Consider the following 24,412-nt stretch of genomic DNA (forward strand, 5'->3'; position numbering starts at 1 on the left):
TGTGTCCTTTGGGCAACAGTATGCACTGATCACCTGGCAGGTGCCTGGGGCTTTCTTGTAAGGTTGGAGCTCAACAAACTGCTGTAAGGTGTTAAGGATCATACTGCCTCAGAGCTTTATACTTGCTGGTTAAAAATAAAGGTACAAAATAAAATAGAAAAAGGGGCTATACATCTGGCTCTTATAGTTAACTTTCTTCCAGTCATTACACGTGTAAATTAGCAGGTAGTCACAATGGAGCATAAGACCTATGATACTATAATTGAAAAAATCTAATCTAGCCCATACTTTGTGCAAGAATTCAAAGTTACAATTCCTCCAGGAGTCCCTAACCCATATAGGTCTCTCCTTTGCCACCTGCAAAAAGCCTGCCCTGGATGTGATAGCCACTGACCCACTGCCCCTTCTCTTCCTCCGTTCTCTGGCCTAGAAGTTTGACATTGGACAGCAATGAAGAGCAATCATACTTAAGTAGACAGTTGTCACAGTTCTGTCCTGGACCCTTCTCTCACTCTCCTTTACTCTCTAATCTGCGTTAGCCCATTGTCCCTCATGGTTTCAATTCTCAGTTATATGTAGAGGACCCTCAAATCTTTGTCCCAGTCCTGATCTATTTTCTCAGTAATAGCTTCAGTGGCCAAAAAGTCCGGGTCTGTAAAGAAAAAGGCTAACCACTTAAAAATTTAAACCATATTTAAATTCCACTGAGAGCAGCCTAAGAGAATGGCAGAATAAAAAGAAAGGAAACACAGTAGTCTTCCTGGGCAGACCCGTAGACCACAGATAACTGACCTCATTTTCCAGTGATATTTACAAAAACATGGCCTCTTGCAGAGAAAGATGGAATACTGAGAAGCATGCAAACAAGACTACTGCTGCTCCGAAAAATGCTATGACACCTGTGCTTGTTAATGTTTTATTTAGAACATTTATGTAGACTTCTAACAACAAATATCTAACTGCTAGATATTTGCAGTTTGCTAATACAGTGGCATGGAGGAGCTGATCTAAGCTGCCCCTTCTTTAGAACTGGCAGCATTTTGTGGCATTTTTCCCAGGTGGCCTCGTCCTGCAGTAATGCAGCTGGGCTGGCTTCTGTGCTAGTCGGTAAACTGCCTGAGGGCAGGTGCTGTGTCCTCATTCTCTCCAAGTCCCTTTGGCATAGTGCTCAGTGCCTGGCCCTTAGCAGAGGTTGGAAGGGGCCTACTCTTCTCTCTCTACACCTCCAAGCTTATGAACAGAGGGTTCTGTGCTCACGGTCCCAACTCCTGCTAGATCCCTTCACTCCCAAGTCCCTGAAAGCTGGGTTCTGCTCCAGCCTTCAAATAAACCGGTTCTGTCTATAGGATCCCTGAGTGAAGTGCGCCTGGGAGGGATGGTGGTTAACTAAGAAGGATACCTCCCCTACAGGAGGCAGCCACCTCACAGCTCCAGGCTATGGTTGCCACTAAGGAATGGGCCAGTGTTGCTAGTTTCTGCTCTCTTTCAAGAGAAAACAGAAACCTGCTGTTTGTAGGTGAAATCTCTAGGCTTGTAAACGTTGGTGACTCATCCAGTTAAACAAGACTGGTCATGTCCTCTATTCTGTGAATTTTCAACCCCCAGGTTTTGTCCCTTTACGCTTCACTTCTCTCTGAACTCTCTTTGCAGAATCTCAGCTGCCCTGTGGCTCCTATATTACCTCCCTGTGAATGGCTTTCAGTTCTTCTTTTAAATTTTTTAAATAAAGATTGTATATATTTAGGATGTGCAACATGGTGATTTGATATAAATATACATAGTGAAGTGATTGCTACAGTCAGGCTAATTAACATACCTTCTTTTCACAGTTCCCATTTTTCTGTGTGTGATCAATGGCACCTAAAACATAGCAAAAATTCCAGTATTCAATACAGTACTATTAACTATAGTCATTACGCTGTGCATTACATCTCTAGGCGTATTCATCCTACCTAACTGCAACTTTGTACTCTTTGGCCAACATCTCCCCACTTCCCCCACCTCTGTACCCATGGTAACCACCATTGGACTCTGCTTCTATGTATTTGACTCTTTTAGATTCCACATGTAAGTGCGATCATGCAGTTTTTATCTTTTAAGACAGCCAGGCAGAAATGTCCCCACCCTCACAGCCCACACCCATCGTCACTCCACAGGGACACCTTGGGAGTCGTCCTTGTTCTCTGGCCCCAGGCACTCATCTAAGGCGGTGTCATTCCTCGCCCACTTTTACCTCATACTTGGCCTCTCCTGTCTGTCACGAATCCTGTTGCTGCCATGGGGATCCTCACAGAATGCAGCTCAGATCACCCTGCCTCCCTGACAACAAATAAAACTTTCAATGACTTTCCACAGGCTGAGCACCAGTGTAGTTAACATGGAAGAAAATATCCGTAGCTTTCCTACAGCGGTCCTGTTCCTGCAGCGGCGTCACCTCCCTCCTTACTCACCCCAGCTTCCTCCAGGGCTTGGAAAGCCTCAGGTATCTGCCTGCCTGTGGCCATTTATTTGCACAAGTTACTTGGAAGTGCCTGGCCCACGTACATCACTGTACTCTCCCAACTCCTAGCCCCATCCTTCCCATGGCCAGATCTTACTTTGTATCTCAGATTAAATGGGATTTTTCTCAGAAAGCTTTTTCAGATCCCATCCCAGACTAAATTAAGCCCTTGAGAAGGACCCCACACTTTTCCTTCAGGGTTTTTATCACAACCGTGATTGTATAATTAGATGTGATTGTTTGTTAAAAATCTATTTCCCTTATTAGAGTGTAAGACATCACGGGGGGGGGGGGGGGAGAGATCCAGTGTGAATCTCACAGGAGATGGCACATAAGGCCTTTCTTTTCCAGCTGGCCACCTCAGCTGGGCCACTCATCTGAGTACGTTGACCCACAGCCACGCCAAATTTTCTTTGTCTCCAGAGCAGAGCGTGCATTTGTTGAGCCCATGCCATAGAATGCCATTCTCTCAAACCTCAAACTCCAGCCCCATCTGTAGAGTCCCCTGCTCTCCCTAAAGCCCTCCATTAATACTTCAGGTAGAGCCATCTGGCTATATCACTCACATCTCTCTGGGCCTCAGTTTTCTCATCTATAAAGAGAGGAGAATAATAGCACTGCTTCAGAAGATTGTTGTGAAGAGTAAATAATATACGTGTGTAAAGCATATGGCTGTCACATTGAAAAAAACTATATATGCGTTAGTGTCTTCGCTGAGTATTTGAGGGGTCACAAGGAGAGACCACATCGAACGCAACACAACTCTTCCCCATTTCCCTAGGTCTGCTTCTACTCTCCCTCTCTTCCTCCCTTTCCTCACCCCTATTGTGGAATAACTGAAAAATCCCCTTTTCTCTTCTCACTTAGAACAGTCTACCAGTATGAGATCCCCAGGAACTCACTTTCTTGTCCCAAATACTATCAGGATATTTAAATAATAATAATAAGTTCACACACACACACACACACACACACACACACACAGAGTGCTTTAAAGGAATTCTAATGCAAACGATTACTAACACTTTCCATGCTTGTTGGAATTAGAGCTGGAGTCCCGTGGGTAATGCCTGAGGCATTAGAGGGGATTTCATGCTTGTAGAGCTAATGAAGACGATCAAGACCTGCACAAATAAAATGTCAATGTCCTTTTATTCATTTTTCAGTCATTCTGCATATATGTACCAAATGCATAAAATGTCTAAGTTTTGTTCTTAGATTCAGAGAAGAAATACATCCCCACCTAAAACTGCTTACAGTTTAGTGGAAGAGACAGGACAAGGGAGAAACCACTTTCCTCAGAGGGGGCAGATGAAGTGTTAGAGGAGTTGTATCCACAGACGCCCTTCACTGCTCAAGAAGCCCTGCCTCGCAGGACTGTCCCTTTATTTGGTGCGCAGAGTGGGAGGAGGACCTTCCTAAAACTTCATTCAGAAAATCCACTAGGAGAAAAAGTCTGTAACATTATCCCAGAAAGCAGTATGGTTAGCCTTCGGGTACCTCTAAAGCCAATTTGTATCATCTTCCCACTTAAATTAAAAAAGACAACCTGAAAATAATATTTCCAAAGACCATTCTACATCTAAAACTGGTGACACCGAATGTTCCCTGTAGGGTTCTATTTCAGCTCATATTTTTCTCTGTTATCTATAGAAAGGATATTTTTAAATCTGAAAAGAAATCAAATTCAAAATGGGGGGGTGGGGATATGAAAGCCATACTATCACTTTTTCAAAATGTCCTAATTTTGCTGTCTTTTTGGAATAACAAGATCATTGAAGTTGTCTTATATATTAAATGGTCCAACAAAAGAAGGCAAAATGGATACATATGGCTATATTTACCGCCCTATTTTGTATGTCAAACCTTAGGCTATTATTTTCAGCAAACCAAGCAACCAATACAAAAGAAAATGAAAGCTATTCAATCATTATAAGCTGAAAATGACATCCTTTGTCTACTGCCTTTCATGATATGTTAGTACTGTTGCCAAGAGCAACAACGTGTCAAGAAATTCCATCCCTTAACGATACAGTAAAATTTCTGTGAAAAGTGTTTTATTAGGAAAGCCAATATCTTCTGGTTGTTTTGGGTCTGCTTTTTTTTTTTTTTTTTTTTTTTAACAAAGATCTCTTCATTCTACCGTTGTTGAAAATAGTTTTCTAATAATCTTGCTGCAGTTTCAAATACTAACGTGTAATATCTGCTAACTGGGTTGTTTAAGAGCCCTTCACTTTGTACTTTTTAAAAAAAAACAACAACAACCAAAGGAACAGTTTCTAATTAAGTAAGTAGGACACAGGAACTAAAACAGCTATATGTTTCATAAGCCTTTGTGTTCAGATCACGTTGCTTACTCCACATGAATCGCTTGAAATGCATGCCAGGGGAGGGTTATCATTTGCGTACCTATCACCACTTCCCCTAGTCACTGGCGGATAATATCCATACTGTGCAAGTAATAAAATTGGCATCACCTTGAATGATGCTGTCAGTAGCAGCCCCTTGATAGTCACCGGGTGTAGTGACACTCTTTGATTCTATTTCTGATTCTTCCATTTCTGCAGCCACCCAGTGACCCATCTCGTCATTTACCTTTCACTGTTCCTCATTTTCTCAGAATGTAGAAGAGACGGCATACTGCTCTAGGTCCTCTCCTATGGAGTGTTAGAATGAGAAGTTTTCTTTATAAATCCATTTGGGCTTACTCCTGCTTAGAATTTAGAGTCAGCAGGATGTGTTAAGGAGAAATGGGAACTTTGATTACTGTCTTTATCTCACTCACTTTCTGCATGAACATGGCCAAGTTATTTAACTGCTCCATAGCTTATTTTTCTCTTTTCTAAAACGAAGGTGTGAAATACTGATACTAAAATGTCTATGATTTTATAATGGAAATATATACATTTTACTTCTGATATCTTTAATACCTCACAGCTCGTAAGTGCACACTGGTCTTCAAACTGGGTTTTGAGACAATCAAGTATTTAGGCCCTAAGATACACCTTATAAAATTTTTTATTTGAATAATATCAAAAGCACAAAGATAGAAAAATTATATATAATCCCGTGACTTGAAAATATTATATATACAATGAAAATTTCCGTGTCACCCCTCTCGTCTCACTCTGTTAATAGCATGTGCTATGCGTAGCTCCCCAACTCCATTTTAGCAAGCGCCTCATTACCAGTGGAATTGTCCAGGGCTGCTCTGACCATGTGGTTGGCATCACCTAAAATTGTGCTGCACACAACTATGCAACTGTACATGGTAACTCTATGGTTAGTTACTTTTCCAAAATGGTTTGATGGGTCAAGTATCTCCATTTTGAAAAGCTTGTCATCCTTCAACAAACAACAAGTGCTGGAGAGGATGTGGAGAAAAGGGAACCTTCATGCACTGTTGGTGGGACTGCAAATTGGTGCAGCCACTATGGAAAACAGGATGGAGGTTCCTCAAAAAATTAAAAATAGGACTACCTTATGACTCAGCAATTCCACTCCTGGGTGTTTATCCAAAGAAATCCAAACTACTGATTCAAAAAAATATATGCACCCCTATGTTTACTGCAGTGCTATTCACAATAGCCAAGATGGAAACAACCAGAATGCCCATCAATTGACAACTGGATAAAGAAATTGTGGTACATTTATATAATGGAGTATTACTCTGCCATAAAAATGGAATCAAATCTTACCATTTGCAACAACATGGATGGACCTAGAGGATGTTACGCTAAGTGAAATAAGTTAGACTGAGAAAGGCAAATAACATATGATCTCGCTTATATGTGGAATCTAAAGAACAGGATAAATGAGCAAACAAAACAGAAATAGACTCATAGATATAGAGAAAAAAACGGATGACTGATAGATGGGAGGCAGGTTGGGTGATGGGTGAGAAGGTGAAGGCTGGAGGAAAAACTTGTCAGGTTTTCAGGGACTAAGCAAACAAGCTCAGCATCTCTTATTCCTTGGAACCCTGCTCTTCTCCTGCTCTGTACTTGGCTCACGGTTGGTGTTGCTTCTACCTCAGTTTCTATTGGACACCTCATACTGCTTCTCCTCTTGGACAACCCTTATTCACTTTCACAATTCAGGCTCACAGATTAGTTCCTCGTGACAAACCCCACCTCCACTACTTGTCAGAATTGGTAGCCCCTTCGTTTTGATTTCTGAGCCTTGCTGTTGACAAATCAATCTCCGTCACAAGACTGTCTTCTTTTTAAGGGTGGAAAACAGTGTCCACAGCATCTGCATTTTCTATCTGCAGTCCAAACAGTGCCTGGCAGGTGGGAAGAGTCTAGAAATGTTTGCAAATGCAATATAATCATGAGGAAAATACGGAAACCTGGTGGGAGATTGTTTGCTTTAGAAACAGACACAGACAGCCTCCATCAGTAATCGTTTCTTTTCTCATCTTAGGCTCAAGTGACCTTGATCCTTCCATGATGTTGAGCCCTGGAGAGATTATTGACACAGGATCTGATTATGAAGATCAGGTAATTAAACTCTAAAAATATTTCTCTATTTAAATATTTTTAATTTTAGCCTTTGTTATTGTTTCATGAAAAGGAGGATTATAAATCATTTTGTGACATGTTCACAGATAACTGGTAACATTATATCCTGTGATAAATTATAATAGCCTACAACTTTCATTCATTAAGCTTGGTCCTTTAGCCCTCCCTTATCACAGATCCAAAATGACAATTAAGGAAAGCTGTGTGGTCAAAAGTTACATGCGAGAGAAATGAGATTATGTGAAGTTCTCGTGCCCAAGAATTTGCCTGTGTCTGTATCCCTTCCCAATAATGAAATAGTAAACGCTGGCTACAGGATCGGGGCTTTCCTATTTCTAACCTTCAAAAGAGCCTGATGGCTAACGACAACACAGCCAAGGAGTTAAATATATTTTCTATTTGAATAAAGCAAAGAAATTTATCTAGGTCATTTTCCTCTCAACAGAACTCTCCCTACTGCTATATTTTAATGTTCCAATGTAGTTGGCAAATGTTCCAACTCTCTAATTAGGCTTTCTTTTTTAAAAAAAGGATATGTGTGAAACTTCCCTCCACCTCTCATCAGTGCTCCTCTGCCATAGCTGAAAGCCAAGTAAACATGTTCTTCTTGGTTTTCTTTCCCCATCTTCAATTAATATATGTCACAAATAAAGGTGGCTCTGACCACTGTCCAAACGCAACAGCTAGTTATACATTTTATATACATATTCAGAAGCTATTTATATGAGCATTAAGTTTCTTCCCTTATATCACAAAGCAAGAAGTTATTGACAAGTGATATAATGGCCACCACGTTCTTATATTCTTAAGCATTTTTAGGCACTTAATACATACTAAAGATTGCACTAAGTTTATTAATTTGATTATCTCACTAATTCCTCACAACAGCTTTGGGAAATAGGAATTATTATCTCTATTTCATAGACAAGAAAATTAAGCAAAGAGTAATTTACCTACGGTTACACAACAAGTTTCGCAGTGGGGAAGTGAACTCAGAGCACATTCCCTGACACTCATACTATACTGCCTCTCACCCTCGCTTCCAAGACAGGCCATTCAGTAATACATTTTTGGAGGCTTTTCAGTTGCTAACCCATAAGACCCCAGGCAAAGGAAAACGCCCAACAACCACTATTGAAGATGAATTCATGATCCAAAATTACAGGCTGCACAAAGGAATGTGCCATAACAAGAAATCCAGCTGATTCAACAAATGGAAGGCTTCACGCCCCAAGAACTAGAGGTAGCAGAGAAGTCTGAAAGAAATCTTAATATAGGAATATTTTAAATATTCAAGGAGATAAACGAAAGATTAGGAATCTTAAAATAAGTCCAGGAAAAAAAATGGAAAATATGGGAAGGAAAAGGGAAGAAATAGAAATTCTAGGCACAAAAAAATATTGTCCTTGAAATAAGAATTCAATCGTCTTGAATAGTAGACTAAACACAGCTAAAAAGAGACTTAGTGATAGAGTTGAGAAAATTGTCTCAGAAAAAAAAACAAAAAACAGAGAGCTAAATAGTTGTCAAATATAAGAAAGAACTTGGGAGATACTGAATACAGAATGATTGCGCCAACATATTCTAAAAGTAGTTGCAGAAAAATAAAATGGAGGGATAAAGCAGAGGTTATACTTTAACAGTAATAGCTGAGAATTTTACGGAGAAAAGACAAGTCCCAAGATTGAAGGAGCATATCCAGTCCTGAGTAGGATTTAAAAATTCTCATCTATTCTTTTTTCATTTAGTCAGTCAACAAATACTAATTGAGCACTTACTGTGTGCCAGGTACTATTTCGGCACTTGAAATATATAATTGTATAAAAACAGGCAAGGAGCTTACATCCTAGTGGGGAAGACAGATAGTTAACAATAAACATAAATTACTAAATTCTCCAGATTTTCAGAAATAATAAGTTCTATGAGAAAAGGAAAAGTAGAACAGGGTAAAAGTCAGGAATGCTGGGGTGGGGGACAGATTACAGTATTAAGTAAGATGATCAGTATTAACTAGGATGACCTCATTAAAGAGCTACGACTCGAGCAAAGACTTGGCATATAATGTAAAACATCAGAACACAGAAGACAAAAATAAAATACTAAAAGTGAAAATGCACTACCTATAAAGGAACAGCAATTTTAGTGGCAGCAGATTCAATGAAGCAAGACCTAGAATTTATTGAGCACCTAATATAAGCCAAACACTGTGTTTTATGGTTTATATGCATTATTTTTTATCGTTACAGTCACTCAAGAAGGTAGCTCTGTTTACACCTAATTTACAGCTGACCAAACTGACGCTCAGAGAAGTTAGATGACTTCTCAAGACCATACAGTTAGCAAGCTGTAGAATCAGGAATCAAAGTATGATCAGCCTGCCACCAAAATCTAGTTTTACTTTAAGCCACTCCAAATAAAGCCATTGTCAAGGTCACCGGTAATCTTATGTCAATGCCAGTTAACACGTTTTAGTTATCTTTCTTGGCCTTTGCTGCATTCATTCACCAAACTTTTACTGTAAAGGGCCAGGTAGCAAATATTTTAGGCTCTGTGGGCTATAATGGTCTCTGTTACAGTTACTCAAATTCTGCTATTGTAGTACAAAAGCAGCCATAAAAATACTTAAATTAGTATGGTATATCTGTGTTCCAGTAAAGCTTTATTTATGGATACTGAAATTTGAATTCCATATAATTTTCATGTAATTTATTTCAACTATTTAAGAATGTAAAATGCTTGTGGGTGGCCAGTTAGCTCCGTTGGTCAGAGCGCGATGCTCTTAACAACAAGGTTGCCGGTTCGATCCCCCACGTGGGCCACTGTGAGCTGCGCCCCCCACAACTAGATTGAAACAACTACTTGACTTGGAGCTAATGAGTCCTGGAAAAACCCACTTAAATAAATAAACGTTTTTAAAAAAGAATGTAAAACCCATTCTTAACTGGGAAGCCATATACAAACAGGCAGCAGAGTGGCTTTGACCTGCAGGCCATAGCTTGCTTAACCCTAGCTGTAAACCAATCCCCATTCTTGACATTCTCCTCTCCACAAGCTTCTAACATTTCTAGAGTATTTCATACTGTCCTAAGTTCTTCACATTTATTGCTTCATTTTATCCTCAGACAATTGCATGAGATAGATATGATATTATTATTTATTATTTATTGCATTTTATTTAAAATATATATTAAAATAATAAAATATATTTTATTTATTAGTATATTTATTATAGGGACACTGAGGCACATAAAAATTAAGCAGTTTATTCAAGGTCACACAGCTGGCAAAAGGTAAAAACAGAATTCAAACACAACTGTCTGGGGAGCCAGGACCAGGAAAGATAGTCTAGGCCCTGTTACGGTAACAAATGAAACTCAAAATCTGAGTGCTTTCCTTCTAGAGGTTCTTTTACATGTGGCATCCAAAGGGATGATGGATGGGAAGGAATAAAAGCATAAGGAAGGTAGACCGGCTCTTAATTGCACGTTACCTCCTCTCACATTCATTTGGCGTCCCCCGGTCCCTGGCTCTCCCTATGTGCAAAGAGGCTGGAAAAATGGAGCTTCCTTAGTGTGCAGGAAGGGAGAAATCCATTTGGTGAGCCACAAAGCTCTTGCCCTGCAATGTGCTTGCTCTCTTTTGGTGCTCCCACTACTTCCTGGTTCACTCATTCTTGGTTTCCCTGTTGAACTCCTCTCCATCAGTCCGTGATTTAAATGTGGATGCTCCCCCGTATCCTGGCAGTGGCTTCTTCATTCCTCACTGTACATGTTCTCTTTTAAGAAGCTCAGTCATCGCCATGATTTCTGCTTCACTTAGAGCTCCCTGGTGAGCTGCTTGTCTCATGTCTGCCAGCTCAACAGCAATGGTTGGATTTCCCATGTGCATCTCAACTCAACACATCCAAAACCAATCTTACCAACTTCCCCCACAATATCTGTTCTTCCTTCTGCTTTCTCTATTTCTGTGAGTGATACCAATGTTCTCCCAGCTGCCCAAGCCAGAAACAGGAGCGTCTTCCTAGCCTCCTTTCTTTCTCTCCCTCCTTATATCAGTTTGATCAGGAAGCTGGTCACTTCTCCTATGGAGGGAATCGCTCCTTCCCTCTCCGGGTCCAATGCTGCTACCCTGGTCCACAGCCTGTCTCCCTCTGTGGGACCACTGAGACAGTCTCCTAACCAGTGTCCCTACCCCAGCTCCTCACCCACCAAAATCATCTTTCTGAAAAGCAAAACCAATCAGGGCATTCCACTACTTAAAACCCTTCTTGGCCCCTCATTCCTGTCAGAATTAAGTTGGAATCTCTTACCATACACGTGGGAACCTTCAAATCAGAATCTGACCCCCTACATCCCTCCCCAAACTTATCCCTTGCCAATCACCAAACACACTGAATGCTCCATCCACACCAAGCCATTTACAGTTCCCCCAAATGAGTTGTGCTTTGCACAGTCCCTTTCCTTCATATGGAAGCTTCCCCAACCTCATCACCTCTGTCCCAGAGAACACTCATGCTTCTTTAAGACCAAGCTTCTCCTTGAGAAAGCCCTTCTCTTGTTACATGTTCAGTTCACCTTCTCAGGGGTCCCGTGAGACCCTCTTTTGTATTCTCTTGTATTGCAGAGACTGTATTCTGCTCTGTGTATCATTAATGTCTAATACACAACCTGGTACACAGCATGTGCTCAATAAATGTCTATTATTTTTTATGTTTTTTTTCATTCGTTTCAAGTGTACAAAACAATGTAATAGTTAAACATTTATCATTTATATCCCTCACACAGTGATAACCACCCCCATCTACTACCCCTCTGACATTGGATACAGCCATTACATTTCCATTGTCTCTATTCCTAAATTGCTATTATTTTAAAAGCCAATAAAATTATTCCTAGTTCTTCTACTTAATATATGATTTTTTTGATAACTTACTAACTCTTTTGAGCCCTTGTTTTCTCTCCTGGAAAATGATGGTGATGACTCCACCAGGAAGTACTGTTGCAGGAAGTAGGGATGCACGTTCCCTCACACAGAACAAATACTCCATAAACATGAACACCCTGTCTTTCCTCCTCCAAACCCAACTTACTGAACTTTTCAGGAATTGGTGCCTCTCTGTAGCTGACAGAGACCACCATATCTTCAACTAGGTGAATACTAATTGTCTGAACACTTCTGGTTTCTGGTCTGGCAGGAGCTTAGAAGTCACCACTCTGCCGAAGAACAAGTAAAAAGCTGAACAAATTGAAAAATCAACAATTCTTAGATCTGTTAGAGAACTGAGGTCCCAGGGCAAACCACTGCACCAAAAATTGGAAAGACAGGCAGATTCAGGGAATCACAACTTACCAGAGCGGAAACCCACAAGCAAGAAGCTCCACAGGAAACAGTGCCGGGTAGGAAACCCAAACTGTAATCAACAAATTGCTGGAGACGCCATGTGGGCAAGTCTGAGAGTTAAAAACTCCAGAGTATCCAGTCATAAGAGTCCCCACGCTTCTATGAGTTTTATTTCCAAGAATTTGACCAGGTTCCACAGTGAACATCAGAGAAAAATCTCCTTATGCTTCCAGCAGGGGGAGAGAGAAAGGAACCATTTTGAAATACACCAGAGCATTCTGTTCTTAACAAGGTCTACCCTCAGGAGAAATTATTTTACCAGAACCTAACCTGCTAGGGCTTTAACAGCCTAACTTACCTGGCAGAATGGAAATACCCAATTCCAGTCCCCTCAAGCCACTCTATCCCAGGCAAGGGGTGAAAAAAACCTGAGAAGCACTGGTGAAGTCCAGGGGCATAGGCTCATCAAAAGACTGACACCTAATCATAAAGACTGACACCTAATCATAAACTACTTGCATTTCATAGAACACTTCCTCCCTCCCCCTACACCTTACCACCACAATTCTAAAAGTTTATTGACCACAGTTCCTTTTACCTAGCACATCATGTCCACCTTTCAAAAAAAATTACAAAACATATTCAAAGGTAAAAACATATTTTGAAGAGATTGAACAAGCATCAGAACAAGAGTCAGATATGGCAGGACTATTAGACTTATCAGAAAAGTTTAAAAAAAAACAACTATGACTAATATGCTAAAGGCTTAAATGGAAAAAGTAGACAACATGCAAGAACAGATGGATAATGTAAGCAGTGAGATGGAAATCCTAAGAAAGAATCAAGAAGAAATCCTAAGAAAGAATTAAGAAGAAATGCTAAAGGTCAAAAACACTGTAACTGAAATGGAAAATGTCTTCAAATGGGCTAATTAGTAGACTAGAGTAAAAAAATCTCTAAGCTCGAAGATAGGACAATAGAAATTTCCAGAACTAAAAGGCAAAGAAAAAAGGGCTAAGAAAAAAAAACACAAAACAGAAATTCAAGAACTGTGGGACCATTACAAGAGGTATAATATGCATGTAATGGTAATACTACAAGGAAAAGAAAGAGAAAAAAAAAAAAACAGACATATTTGAAGTAATAATAATTGAGCATTTCCCCCAAATTAATGTCAGATACCAAACCACAGACACAGGAAGCTCAAAGAACACCAATCAGGATAAATACACACACACACACACACACAAAAATTACCTAGTCATATCGTATTCAAACTGCAGAAAATTAAAGATAAAGAAAAAAATCTTGAAAGAAGCCAGAGGAAAATTATACCTTACCTACAGAGAAGTAAAGATAAGAAATATATTCAACTTCTCAAAAGCCATGTAAGCAAGAAAAGTAAAATCAAATATTTAAAGCATTGAGAGAGAAAAAAACAGCCTAGAATTCTGTATCTTGTAAAATTATCCTTCAAAGTGAAGGAGAAATAAAGACTTTCTCAGACAAACAAAAATTAAGGAAATTTGTTGCCAGTAGGTCTGCCTTGCAAGAAACGTTAAAAGTTCTTTCAAGAGAAGGAAAATGACATAGGTCAGAAATTCAGATCTATATGAAGAAAGGAAGAGTATCAGAGAATGAACAAGTGGAAGCAAAATAAAAATTTTGATGTTTCTTTTTCTTAATTGCTCTAACAAATAGGAGTTTGTTCAAAACAATCATAGCAACAATGTACGAGTAATTATATATGCTCATGTATAAGTGAAGTGAATGACTGCAAGGGACAGAAGGGAGGAATTAGGAATGTTTTGTTATTATAAGGTACTTACACCACCCACCCAGTCCTTGATCCCCTCCCTTCCATCTCCCCCAGGACCCTGCTCCATTAAGGTTATTGCTTTATCTTTCTCAAGGCTCTCATCCTTGAAGTACCTTTCTTTCTCTCTGTCTACCAACCCACCAGCCCCACCATGAAGAAAGAAGGAGCCATGAAGAGTGCCAAGTGTCACAGAAATGTCAAATGGGAGACAGTTTTTCCTCTTCCCTTTCCTTTAACACCAAATTTGGAGAAAGAGAAATCACTTCCCACGAGTCTGTGTCCTTACCTCCCACTCTGCCCTATAAACCAGCTTCTGCCTGCTCTGTTCCACTAAGAGACCATTGAAAGTCATCTCATCGCTGCCAGTCAGGAGGTTGTCTCCCAGTTCTTACAACGTCAGGAGGTTGTCTCCCAGTTGTTACAACGTCAGGAGGTTGTCTCCCAGTTCTCACAACGTCAGGAGGTTGTCTCCCAGTTCTGACATCAATAGCACATTCTGCTTTCTCAAAACTCTGGGCTCCCTTGGCTTATGCCACTCTGCGGCCGTTCTTTTTCTCCTCCCCTCAACATGGTTTTTCTTTTTCTTTCCTCCTCTTAAAATGCTGCGTGCAAGTTCCATCGTAGCACCTCTTCTCTCACTACACAAGTGTTTCATCCATGCCCATGCCTTCAACTTTATTAATGTACTTATTCATTTACTATTGAGAATATTTGATGTGTCAGACTCTATTTGAAGTACTGGGGATATAGTGTAAGCAAAAGAAAACACAGTTCCTACTATCATGGAGCTTAAAATAGAAATAGATAATAATAAAATAATCACATAAATAAATATAAAATTAAACCTGTGTTAAATGCTTGGAAAAAGTACATAGATGTGGTGAGTAAGGTAATGAGAGGCTTTTTCTAAGGTACAAGATGCTTGAGTTGAAATCTAAAAGATGAGTAACAGGTAGCAGGGATTGTGAGAAAGTGAGGTAACAGGAAAGGATAAGGGTTCAAAGGGGATGGTCAGAAAAAGGAAATAGCTTGTATAAGCAAGAAGGAACATGGCATCCAAAAGAAGGCCAGTGCAGCTGGAAAGCAGGGTAAGGGGAAAGGTGGTGTGAGATGAGCTGGAGAGTAGGGCTCTGTAGAGCAGCTTAGGTGTTTTCATTTTACCCTAAGAGCAATGGGAAGCCTTGAATAGTAGTTTTGTTTTGTTTGGGGGAAGGAGGCGGAAGGGTGTGTCAACACTATATTTGTGTTTAAAGAAAGGTTGTTTTGGCCGCAATGTGGAGAACACTTGGAGGAAGGCAAGAATGGATCCAGGGAGTCCAGTGAGAGGCTGCAGTGGCCCAGACAAGACAGCATGGATGCCACATTGCACTGTGGTGGTGGAGGAGAGGGAAAGAAAGGGATATATCTGAGAGGTACTTATAAGGCAAACTCAACAGGACTTCCTGTTGGAATGGACATGCGAGCCAAGGGAGATGGAATCTGTACAGCTGGGTGGATGGTAGTGGCATTCACTGAAAAAGAACACTAAGAAACACCAGTCCCATAAGGAAAGAGCACGGGTGTAATTTTAGACATGTTGAGTTCAAAGTGTATTAATGCATTCAAATACGGAATTCAAGTGAACAATTAAATATACAGGTCTGGTGCTTAGAAGAAAGATCTTGGCTGGAAATATTAATTTGTGAGCTGCTGAATATAGGTAGAAGTTTAAACTATAAGTGGTGATGTGCTACTTACCGAAAGAAAGCAGACTCGAAAAGAGAAGAGGGTCTAAAGCTGAGCACTGAGGGAACTGAAAGGCTGGGTAGAGAAAGGTGAGGCAGCAAAATGATGTACCAGAAGCTCTTAGAGAGACAGGAGGAAAATCAGTAGAACCTAGTGTTCCAAAGCTGAAGAAAACAGTATTTCAAGAAGCAGACAGTGTCAAATGATGGGAGGATGGGGAAGAGGGAGAATGGAAAATGGGCGTTGTATATAGAAACATGGAGGAAAATGGTGACCTGACAAATTGCTATTGGGGAAGTTGTCTTTGTTTGGGTTTGTTTGTAATGGAAGACACTTGAGCATGTTTAAAAACTCATACAAAGGATCCACCCATTAGAGAGAAAGAGAACACACAAGAGAGAGGAATGCAGTCGGGCTGGGTTCTAATGCACAGGTAGAGAAGGACCACATGTGGTTTGTGACAAGAAACACAGATAGGATGGGAACGTGGGTTTGTATGTTTAATGGTAAGAAGTTATGAGCTCCTCTGAGATGATTTCCAAGACAGAGCTGTCCACTGAGAGTCCGGGGTTTGAAGCAGGTGGAGGATTGACTTGTGGAATCCAGCAGAGAGTGAACTAAGGAAACAGCAGACTAGGCAAGCTCTCCGAGAGCCCATTTGACGTTAGTGCCTGCTAACTTATTTTGACCAAGTGATCCTTTTCATTTTTTCCCCATTTGTTTAGCAAATGTTTATTGGGTGCCCCATAGGTGCCACTCTTCTAGGCAGTAAAGATACAGAGTAGTGTGGAACTTCCATGGGGCACAGAGATGGTCGATAGTTTGCTTCACTCAGTGGTGGAGTTTTACCAAATATGTGCTACAAAGAGACAGAGAGCAGAGCATTAGCAGTGGAAGTGGTGGTGGGCCGAGAACAGGAAGGAATGTGATTGGAGGACAGTTAGGAGGCAGAGCCCAAAGAACGAGAAGTACATGTGATGCCTTTAAAAATTTAACTCCATGTCACAAATATGTGCTAGCTCTTTATCAAAGAACTTTATTAAAGAAGATTTGATCCTAGCAATCCTGCAAGGATCATTTCAAATCCTGCTTCTTTCTTGAGACCTTCTCTAATAATTAAACATTCGTTTCTTGCCTGCTCCACTGAACACCTAAAGCATTTGAGGTTCATACACTAAGTCTTAGCACTTGATTATGTTTAATTTTGTACTTCAGTGTACGTTGACTCATATGCTCCTCACTGTCTCCTACATGCATCCAGTATGAGAAAGACTATGGAGGCACATACACCTCCTTCCAATCCAGGGCCACACTTATGGGTTGCAAGTTACTGAACCTCTTCAAGCCTGAGTTTCTTCATCTGTAAAAGCGGACCTTGCAAGCTATTTGTATTAAAAGAGATAATTTTTGTAAAAGCACCTGGAACAGTAGACCATCCAGTAAATATTTCCTCTTCATTCTTTCCTCTCTAGAGGGAGGACACTCTCAGGTATTTCTTTTGTGTCTGCCATACTGACAGACACACTGTCAGGACCAAAACAGACTTACTAAATAAAATCATTATGCCACATTTCCCAGCAGATAACAGAGTTGGGGTTGGGAGGCAGGTATTTCCAAAGAGATTCTCAGCTTCTAAATCAAGAAATACTACGTTTACCAAAACACGCATTAGCTTGTATTTGTAAAGCTGATTTAAAACAGTGTATTTGAGTAACAGCACTGATCATAATTTGGGGACTTATCAAGGTGTCGCTGATACACTGAGTCCTGTTCTGATGGATAAGTCAGGTTTTTGTGGCAAGTGCTACAAGGGCTGGCTGAAGCTGGGAAGCTGGAGTAGCCAGGTTTACCTCTCAGCACTTGTAGTTGGTGGTGAAAACTAACAGTGGCCTACTAGAAAAATGAAAGCAAGGGTGTTAGAGAGGGACTGAGGTCAGAAAAATGTAAGTCTAGCTTTTCCCAAACACTGAAACAAAAATACCTGCTGCAGGTTTAGGAAGCCAGCCCTTCCTGACTGTCTCCACTAGCCATAGGCAGTTTGGAGCTCATTGATTCTGTAAGAAGAAAGACAAGCCATATTTCTAAACCTCATAAATTAATAAGAATACATTTTCACCATTCTTGACTGTAAAGTCAGGTATGCCCTTCATATTTTCAGTATAGATATTAAATATTAAACAGCAACATTACAGACAGAAAAGGACGAGAACCATATGATTCCACTCATATGTGGGCTATAAAACAGAAAGCAACACATGCACAAAGAAACTCATAGACTCAGACAACAGTATGATGGTTATCAGAGGGGATGAGGGTAATGGGGGCCAAAGATATGATGATGGAAGGAGACTAGACTTTGGCTGGTGAGCACACAATGCAGTATACAGAGGATGTATTACTACAAAATTATACACTTGAAACTTATATAATGTATTTACCAATGTCACTCCAGTAATTTTAAAAAGCAGACAATATATCACTTAGGTTACCATTTTCAGCATAGAGTTTGATATATTTCCACACTCTGAAGACATAAAAGTAAATGCCTCATCACTATGTACCTCTCTCATGCCCCATCACAGGACTATAGGGGAGATCTTTGCAGAAGGAAATAAGAACTGATAGAATTCTTTAGTTGAAAGCAATAGGATATACTCCAGGGGGTAAAAACATATACTGACCAGTAGGGACTGTTTGCTTTTCTCTTTTCAAAAACCTTATTATTCTTGTTAGACAGGCTTTGTAATTAATTTCATGGCTCCTATGACATCTTATTAACTGGAATAACCTTGAATGCCCTGTCATTTTGAAGGCAAAATGAAAATATTTGTGATAACACAATAGTATCACTGCCTTATAAAGGGGAGGAAATAGAACGCACATGTGACCCATCATCTGATGTGCCTTGGAACTGATCATGGGAAACCAAATAACCTTCTGGGGTTATTGTGTATTTGCAGAAGTAAGGGTGGTGAGAATGTGCAAAAAGCTGAAAACCTAATCTAAAAGCAAACACAGGCTTACAGAAATTTAAATGTGAGTTAGCAGGAGAGGGATGTAATGAGGTTGTCCTTTGCTCCCTGAAGTTCGTTGCCGAGGAGCAGTTATCATTTCCCACCTACTGATGACCTACCTTTCTCTTTCAATGGGTTTTCAGGTCCCAGTGTATATCCTGACTTCAGTTTTCATGTTGAGTCCATATTTTCATCAGGGATGGTAGTTGTGGCTAGAGCAAGTGAAGACCCCCAGGCTTAGAGTCTAGATGGGTTTGAATTGTGGTTCTACAACTTTATCAAATCACTTACTTCTCTAAGCCACAGTCTCCAAACCTATGAAATGAAGAAAATAATGTGAAGAGTAGAGAACTGAATCCTATCAAGGATTCTGTCAAATGTAAGAGAACTATACATATGGTTATACAAACATAAAGTCTTAACATGATTATCTACTATAATCATGGTTATCTACTATAAGTTTCTCATACCCGCTTTTCAATGTAGATAGAAAATATAGAACAACAGTGTTTACTGCTGAGAATTTTTAAAGGACCCCTCCTTGAAATACATTAAATAATGGCACAGAGAGAAGAAAATAGTAAAATAGTGAAAATAAAGAATTTACTTGGTGTTCTAGGACCATCCTGAGAGTTTTCAGCAGGCTTTCCTTACTTGTACCAGCATGTGTTTCTATTTCTGTTACAGCGCTTGTCGTGCGGATTATGGTTACTTGTGTCCACGTCTTACTCCCACAGTAGATTATACCTAGGGAGATGGTCAATGTGTACTTCACCATAGTTCCTTAATTCCTTGCATAATGCTTGACAAAGTATGGGAGGACAATTCAGGAATATTTTCTCCATAAACAGAATGAATAAGAATCTTAAAGGGAAGTACAGGAAGAAATCTGACATTCTGTAAACTGTAAATGGAGAACAGAACTAAAACAAATTTACTTGGCAATTACAATTTTTTTTTCTTTAGTTTACATGTTTTCAAAGGAGGGCAGCTAGGATGTTAAGGGATTCAAAAACTATCATACAAAAAGTGGTGGGAGAATCTGGAAATACCAAAAGAAGAAGAACATTTTCCTGACCAGGCTCTTGCTAGCCTGTCCACACCATGGTTGGTGAGGTTTGTGGTCTTGTTTACAGCTCTGTTCCCAATACGTTTTGCATAGCACCTGACTCATGCTCAATCATTAACTGTTCAATGAGGCAATTCCATTCTGTAAGGGACTGTATCATTTTAGAAGAGGGAAATAGACTTCTATATTACTGTGTAAGAGAGAATTGGACTCCAGAGATGGAAATTACAAATAGATGCAATTCAGATCAATGTACGAGGAGTTTCCTCAATAGTGTCATCCAGTTGAACAACTCATTGAAGATGTTCAAATTCTAGGTAACAATTCCTCATGGATGTTTGTAAAAAACAGTGATTTCTGTGAGTGAAAAAATGATATGCCGCCTAAGGTCTTTTCCATCTCTAAGTCTATTTGTTTAAGAAGGGCCAAGGTGTGTGTGTGGGGGGTGTTTGTGGGGTGTGTGTGTGTGTGTGTGTGTGTGCACGTGCGTGTGTGTGTGATGTTGACTCCCACCACCATTATCCCAGAAATATCTAAATATCCCTCCCACTAACCTGCTTTAGTTCTGAAATACCATCCCTGAGGAATAGAAGGAGGGTGATATTGTGTCATTAGAAGGTCTCTCTCAATTTCTCATCATTAAGTTATATAATATCACTTAACCAAATGGAACTAACTGTAGCTGAATAAAATTTCTATCACCTTAGAACATTGTTAATTGTACAATCCTTTTCAGACTTAAATTCAAACCAGTAAAAATTATTGTGCTATCAAATATCAAAAAAATCATAGGGTTTTTTTGTGGTTATTGTTGTTGTTGTTTCATTGTGGGTTTTTTTTTTTTAAGGGCAACCCTGTGAGGATGAGTAGAAACATATTCATTGTCACCCACTGGCCCTAAAATAAGAATGAATTCTTTATCATCAAGCAAAAGTGACAGTGTACAGGGGAGTACAGTGGTTAAAACAATGGGCTGAGGAGTCAGAGTGCCTGGATTTGAGTTCCAGTTCTGCCAATTACTGATTGTGTGGTCTTAAACTCTTTGCCAAAGTTTCCTCACTTGCAAAATGGGAGCTTTGTGAGGACTAAATGAGATGATACTTACAATATACTTAGAACAATAATAATATCTAAAATGTATTAAGTACTTACGCCAAAGCAGGCACAAGGCTAAACATTATTAAATTATCTTAACAACCCTACCTCTAGCCTCAAGTTTCAGTTGAGACTTAAAGATATTAAGCCGCTTGCCCCAGGTCACACAGCTAGAGTGGCAGAGCTGTAATACAACTCCACTCTGTCCAGTGTCCAGCGCCAGAATTTGTGCTTCTAACCTCTACATCCTTCTTATTGAGGAAGTTGCTTTCTGGCCTTGTATTTATGAGACATTTTTAGAGCAAGAACCTGGGAGAAGAGTAATAATTATAATAGCTAAAATTTCTTGAGTGCTTTCTATGTTTCAGGTACTATTCAAAGCACTTTACATGCATTAAGCCTCACTACAACCTTATGAGGTTTTGCTATTATTCCCATTTTACAGATGTAGAACTGAGCCCAGAGAGGTTAAGTAACATGTCAAGGATTCAAAACCAGGCAGTCTGACATCACTGAGACTAAGTTTTAACCACACACACTATAGTTCCACTTCAGGATAGCCTTCGGTGGGGCTAGGGACTTTGGGAAATCGGGAAACCATATTCAGTCCCAGATCCAAAGGAAGACAGGGTGTTCAGGTGAAGATGAATCAGAGACAGTCAGTGCCCATTTACCTCTTTGATGATTTGCTAGAACTTCCCACAAAGGCAGGAGCAGGAATGGGCCCAGAGAGAAGCAGGTGGTATAAACGTTTGAGGTATGCCACGTGGTAGTAGGTATGGGCTTTTTGTTTGTTTGTCTTGTCTTTAATTTAGAAGCTTTATGACTCAAGAAGAACACACTTGGTTCTAAACAGTAAATGCAACAACATTCCTTTTAAAAGCACTTTGCTTTTTAGTTAGTCTTATCTGGGGGAAACCGGCAGAGAACACAACCTAAAACTTGCAGTTTCTTTATTGTAGTGTATTCATAACCTTGAAGAAAATCCAGAGTCAACAGCTTTTATTAAATACTTATCCTGTGTCAGAAGCTCTTGTGATCTGGTTCAATCCTCCCCACAGCCCTGGGAGGAAAGTATCATTAGACCCAAGCTCACACAACTACCGTGTTTCCCCCAAAATAAGACCTAGCCAGACATCAGCTCTAATGCGGCTTTTGGAGCAAAAATTAATACAAGACCCAGTATTATCCTGGTCTGATATTATAGTAAAATAAGACTGGGTCTCATATTAATTTTTGCTCCAAAAGATGCATTAGAGTTGATTGTTCGGCTAGGTCTTATTTTCGAGGCAACACGATAATAATGTCTTCATTCCATATCCCTCTTTCCAATAATCCATACTGCTGCCCCAGAATCCATAATAATGAAAACCCTAGAACACCTCTCCTCATCCCCCAAAAAGAGAAAAACAGCTTGCATATTATCCTACTATTTGATTAGGAAGAGATTATCATAATCTCTTCACTGGCTTATAAAATGAGCAAGCCATATAAACAAATGGATGTCTAAAATTATAAGAAATGTCAAGTCTGTGATTGCTTCTTTTTCGATGCATAATATACTTCCATTTCCTTGTTATTTCCTTAAATTGAATAACTTTTTTCTTATTTGTTAAAGCAAAACTATATGCTATGGAAAATTAGGAAAATTATAATCATGAAGAAGAAAATTAGTATTAACATTTTGGAATATTTCCTTGACTGTTAGATATTTAACAATGTTATCATCAAATTTTTCATTTAATAATATAGAACTTCCCATGTCATTGAATAATTTTTGTAGACACATTTTTAATGACAGTATAAAATATAATTTTATAGGTATGCTATATTTATTTTTATCATTCTCCTCCTCCTCCAAGGCACTTATTTTTCTTTTCACCTTTTCAATGTTATAAATACAGCTGACCTTTGAACAATAGTGGGTTTAAATTGTGCTCGTCCACATATATGTGGATTTTTAAAAATAAATACGTACAGTACTGTAAATATATTTTCTCTTCCTTATGATTTTCTTAATAACATTTTCTTTTCTCTAGCTTACTTCATTGTAAGAACACAGTATATAATACACATAACATACAAACTATGTGTTAATGGACTGTTTATGCAATGTAAGGCTTTTCTGGTCAACAGTAAACAGGCTATTAGTAGTTAAGTTTTAGGGGAGTCAAAAGTTATACATGGATTTTCGACTGTGCAGGAGGTGAGCACCCCTAACCCCCATGTTGTTCAAGGGTCAACTGTAATGCTTCCCTGACATATCATTGCACATAAACTTTGCCCAAATCTCTGATTACTCAAGGAAAGATTCCTAATATGGGGATTATTGAGCCAGAGGATAAAAAGGGTAATACTATGGTATTTCCACTTATTTCTAATCAGATATACCTCAAGAATAAAGCAAAGATTATTGATGGAACAAAAGGATTCTAAAGAGGAAAGGTTTTAGATAAGGCTGTTCTAAATTATTTGAATAAAAGCTGTCAAACTGAGTCCAATTTAGTCCTGCGTGATTCAGGATGCAGAGCGTACTTTAAATGCTAGAGTATCTGCAGTCCGTTGATCAATAAGCCAATCCTCCAAAATGCCAGTCACCCATGCGGCCAGGCCAGGTTAAGCCCCTAGAACAGGAAGCAGAACTTTTCTCTAGCAACAATATTATTCAAGACATCCAAGACGTGTTGTGATTTCCAAACACACAGGCTTCCTTAAATACTTACAGCTAGTTCCCAGAACTAACTATATCCATTAGTTCCCAGAACTAGTTCATATCCATTAATCTTTTTATATTCCATTTGACCTCCCTATTATCTGTGGAGGAAAACATACTTTTTACAAGAATAAAAGAAATTTGTAGAAGCAAAACTAGAAATAAAAGTAAATAGATTTTTTAAAGATATATAAGACAGACTAAAAGCTATAGCAAATGATATAACAAATACCATCTACCCACTTTCCAGCCTACAAAATAAAACATTGTAAATAACTGAAGCCCTTTCGTGCACCCTCATCCAGTGACATTCCCCTGGGCTTCCCCAGAGAAGTCTACTCTTCCAACTTCAATGTTTATCAGTCTACTTTATGTACAGCTACTGTGTTTCCCTGAAAATAAGACCAGGTGTTATATTAATTTTTGCTCCAAAAGACACCTTAAGGCTTATGTTCAGGGGATGTCATCCTGAAAAATCATGCTAGGGCTTATTTTCCGGTCTTATTTTTGGGGAAACACGGTATGTCACTAGAATGTGGGTTCTGAGAAAGCAGGCACTTTGCTTTATTTACTGCTATATCACCATCACCTAGGACAGCATTTGGCACATGGTA

At 39.4% G+C, this 24,412-nt stretch overlaps 1 protein-coding gene across 2 annotated transcripts in view; it reads left to right on the top strand.

Moving 5' to 3' along the window:
- Nucleotides 1-24,412, top strand: part of AK5 (adenylate kinase 5) — a 202,633-nt gene that overhangs the window by 97,878 nt on the left and 80,343 nt on the right. For both annotated transcript variants that reach the window (XM_019743342.2, XM_019743343.2), the window contains exon 8: nucleotides 6,926-7,002. In XM_019743342.2, the coding sequence (XP_019598901.2) occupies nucleotides 6,926-7,002 (77 nt within the window). The remainder of the gene's footprint in view (nucleotides 1-6,925; nucleotides 7,003-24,412) is intronic.

This window comes from Rhinolophus sinicus, linkage group LG06, assembly GCF_036562045.2.
Source record: "Rhinolophus sinicus isolate RSC01 linkage group LG06, ASM3656204v1, whole genome shotgun sequence".
In the NCBI taxonomy this organism is placed as follows: Eukaryota; Metazoa; Chordata; class Mammalia; order Chiroptera; family Rhinolophidae; genus Rhinolophus; species Rhinolophus sinicus.